Source organism: Syngnathus scovelli, chromosome 2 (genome assembly GCF_024217435.2).
Source record: "Syngnathus scovelli strain Florida chromosome 2, RoL_Ssco_1.2, whole genome shotgun sequence".
NCBI classification, from domain to species: Eukaryota; Metazoa; Chordata; class Actinopteri; order Syngnathiformes; family Syngnathidae; genus Syngnathus; species Syngnathus scovelli.
The window spans coordinates 6,321,113-6,329,047 of record NC_090848.1 but is presented as its reverse complement, the minus strand read 5'-3'; the positions used below and the strand labels follow the sequence as shown (position 1 = coordinate 6,329,047).

Genomic DNA, 7,935 nt, shown 5'->3' with positions numbered 1-7,935 from the left:
GCATGCGCAGTATTGAAAAACGGACTTAAATTTTTTTGTTTCCTGATATTTATTTAAGTTTCATCAAGCAGTGGCGAGAATAAAAAGGTGTTTTATTTTTCACGAGCAAACAAAAGGGCCTTAAATTTAATGGGGATTAAATCCAATATTATGATTGCATAATTTGGAGTTTGCCCTCACATCCACTTGCTTAAAATATGAAGTGAGGCATGTGAAGTAATTCAAGTAAACCCTATTTCGTCCAAGCACATGACCTCACCTCATTTTAAGTATAACTGGCACAGTGAATGACAGAAGTCACTGTAACATCTTTATTTGGGTTCCCAATACACAAATTGAAGAGGAGTCTGCTTTATGTTCCAGGAGACAGCAAAGGCATTGACCAACAACTTTAAATGTTAACTGCAGTCCTATTTACACCATCTTGTAACAGACACTGTATTTTCCGACAATTCCATGTATCACAAACCATGGAGGGTGGTGTGATTCGCAGTACAATCAAAAGGCCTCTTGCAATTTCAGTCGATGGAGCAGAAATGCACTTTTCACAGACTTCAATCAACTTCAATTGTGGATCTAAACTGGGCCTGCCTGTGGAGCTCAGGTGCTGCTGTTGGGCGATTTAAACCAAAAAAAATATCTACAACAGAAATAGAGCAGACTGTGCCCCAGGGAGGTACCAAGGTTCTATATATTGAATGAGGCGGTGAGTCTCCAACACAAGCAGATACTGAAACCCAAAGATTTGATCTTATATTAAAAAAGTTCATGACCTGAGATTTTTAGTGGAACATTGGATAAAAAACAACAACAAATTAATTGTGTAAACTGATATGATGGCTGCAAGCACTAGCTATGCGGCTTCCCTTTGTTTTAAAACTTCAAACATGCACATTAAATTCATAAAATGAAAATTTAGAATTGAACATGTTTGCCACACAAAGCTTGATGCATATGCTGTTACATTAGACAGCTTCACAAGAATCATCAGCAGTGTGGGTGACGAGAAATCTATATAACTTAAGACAAATAAAATCCTTTTTTCATTTCATTTTCTTTTTTAAAAGTCTATTCAATGTGGTAATACAGTCGCATGGACAACACTAGAGGTTATAAGTTCATTCCTTGGGCACTTAGTAAAGAGTCCAGCATGTCAAAAGTGTCTTTGTAGTCGGTGTGTTGCCCGTTAGCCGTTAACAGGCCATTGGTACCATCGTGGCCGTGATGCTCAATCATCCTCTGGCTGCTATCTGAGTAGTGGGCAGAGCTGATGGCCGCCTTCGAGCTCCTGCTGCTCTTGGACGAGTGATGGCGGTGGTGGTGGTGGCCTCCATCAGGGTGAGGCCTTTTTCGAGAAGAGCCAGAACCACAGTCACCGGCGTGGCTGCTCGGAGGTCGCTGGGATGCCGAGGCGGCGTCCGCCCGGCAATTGGCGCTGAGGGAATACGGGTGGGAGTGCGCGTGTTTGGAGTGGCGGTGGCTCGTGTGCTCCTTGTGCTTGTCCTTGCTCTGATCAGAGCCACCGTGACGCTCTGATGAAACTTTGATCCTCATCTTTAGCTCCTCGCTAGTGGCCGAGCCGTTTTCTGCGAAAGAACTGGGCGCTCGAGTCTTTTTGGAGCTCAATTTCTCTCGTCTAGCATCGCCCGACTGGCCACCCGGCAGTGTCTGACAGCGCTTCTTGTGATGATGCGAGGCAGCGGAAGGAGGTGGCGTGTACATGTCTGTTCCAGCCTCCTCCTTGATGCCGTTCTGCAGAGCCAGCTCCGCTGCATGTTTCTCTCTGTACTTTTCTAGAGTTAATACTTTCTGCGGCCGCAAAAATGGTGCCGCATTTGCCGTCAGCTGCTGGGGTTTACTAGCGGAGCCACCGGCCGTTTTGTGTTCGTGTTTCAACAAGGTGAAGTCCGAATGGGGGGGCTGCGAGAATGAGTCACTGAGCGGCTGGTAGGAGGCATAGGAGCCTGTCATGGCAGCGAGGGACATTTCTGCAGAGTCTGAGGTGGAGGGGAAGAAGGAGCCGGAGACACCAGGAAGGCTGTCTAATGATCCCCCCTGGAATACACCGTCCACAGCAGGACCTTCCGTCTTTGGCTTCTTAGCAGCTTGAATGGCCTGGAAGCAAACAAATCAATATGACGCAAAAGAAACCTGGAGCTAGATGTTTGACAAACGTCACATACCCTCCAGTTGCGTATTCTCTTCAGCCTGCTGGGCGTCTTCTCCAGGATCTGAAGAAACTCGTGCGTGAGCTCTGCAAACACAAACAGTGGGATCAGAACCCGGCTCCCGGACAAACCATTAAGAGAACGGAGTGACGCCTTCACCGTCCAGCAGCTGCAGCGTCACCGTGCGGTCCACATACTCCCACCAGTGCTTGCCGTCGGTCGACACAGGGATCTCCCAGTTGGACCACTTACACGCCAGGTGGATACAGACGCAGGCAACCACAGTGGGACGATGCTGCAGGCAGAACGTGGTGAGGTGCAAACTGTAGGGAAAGACGACAACAGCAAGGAGAAGAGACAAAGGTCAGCACACACAGTGCTTTTAAAAGACCACATATTCAATCAGAGCAATACAGCTTTCCACCAAACAGAACACTTCAGTTTGGCATACTCAGTAGGGGCTTGTGTCCATTTCACAGGGTGTAGTATGCCAATCAATAACTAGCTTCGTGCTACACAACCATATCTACAGATTGTCAATATTAACACATTTTTAAAATGGGGGTGAAAGTGTACTGAAGTATACCAAACTGTGCTGTTTTGAGTGAAAAATTCTACATCACATACACAGGCCCTCACCTCAAACTATAAAATACGTTGCTCAGTGCAAGTACCTTTGTGGCCTTAGATGTTGACTTAAAAAAGGGGGTAAAGGTCAATGTTTAAAAAAACGTTTTTCAAGCAGTTCTTCCATTAAACAAATCCACGGACATTTGTTGGCCCGGAACTAAATATGTGGAATGTGAGGCTGTGAAACAAAAGCCGTCTCTTCCTATACCCACAATCCCAAACTCCACTGCAAACATCCTGTCAGCAAATCAGTGAGAAAGCCTCAATTGGAAAGTGGACCAAGGCACTAACACTTGCTGCTCCTCCATATTGAGGTCTCTTGAGCATCTGATGAGGATGCCTCTTTGAAGAGGTGTTACAGACATGTTCCACTGGGAGGAGCCCCCGGGGAAACCCCAGGACACACAGGAGAGACTATGGCTGTGTCCGAATGTCCAGTTATCTATCCACTCATCCGCTATATTGTCCCGCATCACTAAAACTATTTTTCTCCTCATTCCATTATCAGACGACCACCTTATGGGTCATGACCAACCGACGCAATAAGATCTATGACAATTTATTGTGAATTAAAGAAAAATATTTAATGCTCCCTATACATTCAAACACCCCAACAAAATGGCATGACCCCTTAACAGCGCACTATATGGGATATAACATGCACATTCAGACACAGCCTACGTCTCCCGGGTGGCTTCGGCACCTCCCTGAAGAGTTGGATGAAGTTGTTGGAAATGCGATAATATGGGGATTGCTGCTTAAGCTGCTGCCCTGTAACCCGACCCCGTATAAGCAGAAGTAAACGAATAGACGGAAGGAAATTATTAGGACATTCAAGTCAAGAGCAAATTCCCAGTCAATTAAGAGCATTACGTTTTTTCCCCATCAACAAATGTCAATATGATGTTTGTTTTTTTTTTTGGTCAATACTCCCTTAGCGACGACAATCTTACAATACAGGACAAGGAGGATATTAGATCCAATATGGCCTTAAAATCAAGACTAAAAATGGCCATTAACCCGTACTATGAGGGGCGACTTCCCACAGCATTCGTTTTGTGCGTGTGCTATAAAATCAGTTTCACGTCACCTTGGAACAAAACTGAAGACCAAATGGTCTTACAATACATTCATGCTCCTACAGAAGCCACATACAGTTTGCAGTATAGTTTGGTGGGTACATGTTATTCAATTTGGGATTAAGAAAGAAAGTGTCCCAACAAAGGCGCTGGTGCCTATACTTCTAAAAAGGTACTCAGGGTACTCAGGCTACCATCTGAGTGTTTTTGACCTATGCACTGTGTACCAAACAATGAGAGGTAAAGGACATCACTACATTCCACGCTATGCATTCAACCCCCCTGTGCCAAAGCCCTTGTACAATACACCGCATACGGCAGCCTGGCTGGTTCTGGATTCCCAGGGTCCAGGTGCACACAGGGTGATGGACACAGGAAGGGGTCCTGCAGGACATGAAGCTATAGTGTGCCATTAAAGTGCAATAATGGGAACAGGATAATAACCTGTTGGTAGCCATGAAATAGGAAGTCTGTGCCAAATCCTTGCTTGCTGTAAAAGGAAGGAGAAAGTTGGTTTTAGAAGCCAGTTAATGGGTTGCTTGCTACAAAACAGTCATGGTCTTTGGGGGTGTCACGGTTTCACTTTCACGGACTTGTGTCCACTTAAAGAAATGAACCTTCACACGGGTCATGTAGAATTCAGTTCAAACAAGCTCCCGTGCGCTGGATCTGCTCGTGCGGTTCATTTAGTTAAATGCGAATGTTATCACCCAAATGCTGGTGCGCGCCAAACAAGTGGGCCATAAATGGCGGTCTTGGTCCACATGCCAGCAAACTCTGGTATGGGTTGGTTAATTTGAGGTCAAAAGCGCAGAGACTAGCCTTAAAATGACATCACAGCAAAACAAGAAAATGTGAGCCCCGCACCCACAATTTCATTTTAGCTTGTAAAATAAAAACAACACACTGAATTGTTTGGTATTTATTAATTGTGAATTTATACGTAACCTTATGAGGAAAGATAGTAGTTTGACCATCAGGTGAACCAGACCAAACAAATACTGTTAATAAGCCTGAAAGTCTTTATCCAATGCAGATGAATCAAAAGCCTGAAAGTCTTTATCCAATGCAGTTGTGAGAGTAAGTGACAGGATTAATAACACCAGAAACTGTGACACCCCTCATAATGTTTAAGTCACAAGTCATGCAATTGCGGAAGACAAACTCCGTTCCCAAATTTTACCTGCACTAAGAAAAACATCATCTTTACAGAACTCAACCAGAAGCTAAAAAAACGACAATAAAAGCACTTTACCTCGTACTAGCTGGGAGCACCTCACAACATCTGTGTGTGGATGATCTACAGTTATTTCAAAACCTGTAAACATGACGGCGAAGGGAGAGACATTAAAAAATGGAGGTTTACATTTGTTGCAGAGGAAACACATATTGCACATATCTCTTACTAAGGTTGCTTGATATGTATTGAGCCCTGTGATTGGCTGGCAACCTTTTCAGGATGTCCCCTGCCTACTGCCTGATGACTGCTGGGATAAGCTCTAGCACCCCCGCGACCCCCATCAGGACAAGCAGAACAGATAATGGATGGCTATCCATCTATGTGAACTTTCCACGCCAGCGCTGCATGAGGCTCAGGCCAACCAACCACATACCTCCTTTATAGTTTGTTGCTAAAGCCAGCATTTGACAATCTCACAGAGAGGGAGAAGCACGCAGGCTGTGCAATGTGATGTAGGTTCACACATTGCTGTATTTTAAATGAAATTATTAATCGCAACCGTTTCCGCTGACAATTATCCATGTTTTAATTAAAATAATCTCATTCCACATCCTTTAGGGTTTGTATTTTACTTTGTCTTTAAAAGGATTTTATAGTTTTCGTTGAACCCATTGTAATATTCTTATTGTACTGTTATCATCAAGATATCTGACATGGGCATGGAGGTATAAAATGTATTCATATCGCCCAGAGCTAGTCTGAATGTGTGAGAAACAGCGATGGCGCTTTGAGCTCACCCAGGGTTTGCAGGACGATGGTTTCCAGTATTCCAAGCTCTTGTGACTGCTGATGGAATGCCTGGAAAACGCCAAACTGTCAGACTACACAGGTGTGCTGCATGTATCATCTTCATGCTCCGTTCTAGGTTCCGCATCAGAAATTTCCTTCAATGCAACAACTATGCGTTGTGAGAAAATTGATTCTCTGATGGGAACGGCTGCGATCCCCAATTATCACGAGGCACACCGATGGTAGACGGAAAATCCTCAATGGAGAGAAAGTGTATTTAAAAAAAGTTTTGAAAACAGCTTAAACTCTGCGTCATGCTTTCATAAATTTCAACCCATTAAAACATTCTATAATTATCAGCAGCTGTACCATCTACCTCAAAAATGAAATAATATTTAAAACCACGTTTGCAGCACCCAGAACCAATGTTTGGCCACTTCTGTGTATCCACATGGATCGTTGTAGCTGCGGACACAATATTCCTGTAACGAATGTCCATAGACATGAAGATGCCCAGGGTGTGTCTCTGCCTGCACACTCACTTGCCCTCGCTTCTGCATTCTCTCGCAACACTTGTGTGCACATCACACCAGTCGTAGATCCCATACTACCCGATATTCTGTTAATACTTTGTGTCACTGCCATTATTCCTCACTGCTGACATGAACAGTAGCAATTGGGTTAGTCCCAAGACTTTAGCAGTTGGTTAATGTTCGACTCATCCACTAGCTTTACTGCTCATGATTAAGCAATATCGCATTACGTCACCGGTACCACAAGCTTTTATTAGCAGCAATATTCAGCAGTCAATGATTTCCGTAAGAAAATACGGACAATACGTAACAGTTGGCAGCTCTGTAAACATGAGATGATGGTCTAAATCATCTGAGAAGTTCAATTCCATTTTGTGAAGACAAAATCATCCAACCGTGGCAAAACACAGCACACAAACCAGATGTCATACTCACATTGCTTTTAGTATCGAGGGCAGGCTCTTGGGGGTTTATGCAGGCATGAGCTATTTTAATGACGTGCTCCAGCTTCCGGGGCTGCTCCTCAACTTTAGCAGCTAGGAACAATGTGGTTTGGGAGATAATCTACGATAACAAATGTCAGTCCGTTAATGTCTTTTTCCACACTGCGGGATCTGTTATCAAAGGGCTGAGCGCAGTACTTACGTTTCGGTGGAACTTGGTGAAAGAGTGAATCATATAAAATCTGTGCATGTATACTATTGCGGTGTTTATGATCAGTTGAGAGCTGGGGGTCCTGTTAAGGGGGGATTTAATGACGACACCAAAAGGTTACAACGAACACGTTCGTGCTAAACATTGAGTAGTGGGTGGCACTTGTTCATATTAAAAAACACTTCAATAACCACTCTGATTAACAGAAAAGGGTTTCACTTCACTCCAAGGGTGAATTTAACTACACGCGGTCCAATTCTACAGCAGTTTGTTTCAGTTAACAAAGAAAGGTAGAAAACAAAAGCTAAGCTAGCGTAAAGGCCCAGACGCTACCAATAAAATGGGACTAACAGGTTAGCTGAGAGACCATCTTGTGTATTTATCGAGCAGATATTTGCCAAAGGCCAAGTAAAAATGTAGAATAATTCATTTTTATATATGTCGCAAGTAAAAATGTGCAACAAACCAAATGCTAAAGCTAACCGAAACCCGTCGGTTCTCAGGAGAGCTTCAAAGAGGTTGAAAGGATACACGTTGAGCCTCTGGCCAATATCTTGGATTAGGTTGGCGGCTTGTTGTCGGTAAGAAAGCTCCCTGTCAGCCTCGATACCGCAGCGTCGAGACGGCGTGTTTTCAAGCTGCTCCCGGGTGAAGAGCCATTTCATTGAGGGTCCCCGGTGCACCGCCATTACGCACCAACAACCAAGCCCGACCGGGAGGGAGCTAGGTGACTGGAGCACCGGAAAGACGTCAACAAAGGCCGGAGCGGCTTCCAAACCGGTAGGCCGCAAAATTCACAGCGCCCACTAGCGACTGTTTTTGCAAACTGACATTTCAAACTACTTCAGCTTGTTCGTGGCTATTTTTTTTTTCGTTTTTCTTTTGCCGTTTGCAATTGATAG

The 7,935-nt window shown here is 44.4% G+C and overlaps 1 protein-coding gene across 1 annotated transcript; it reads right to left on the bottom strand.

Moving 5' to 3' along the window:
• Positions 1-297: 297 nt before the first annotated feature.
• On the bottom strand, positions 298-7,779 carry LOC125988648 (cyclin-T2). Its single transcript, XM_049754090.2, has 9 exons — positions 7,565-7,779; positions 7,025-7,106; positions 6,815-6,943; positions 5,855-5,915; positions 5,133-5,195; positions 4,322-4,367; positions 2,328-2,491; positions 2,184-2,254; positions 298-2,115 (listed from the first exon to the last, which is right to left on the bottom strand). Exons 1-9 carry the CDS (start codon positions 7,720-7,722, stop codon positions 1,111-1,113), a joined length of 1,779 nt encoding a protein of 592 aa, XP_049610047.1. The 5' UTR covers positions 7,723-7,779; the 3' UTR covers positions 298-1,110.
• Between the last annotated feature and the right edge of the window lie 156 nt (positions 7,780-7,935).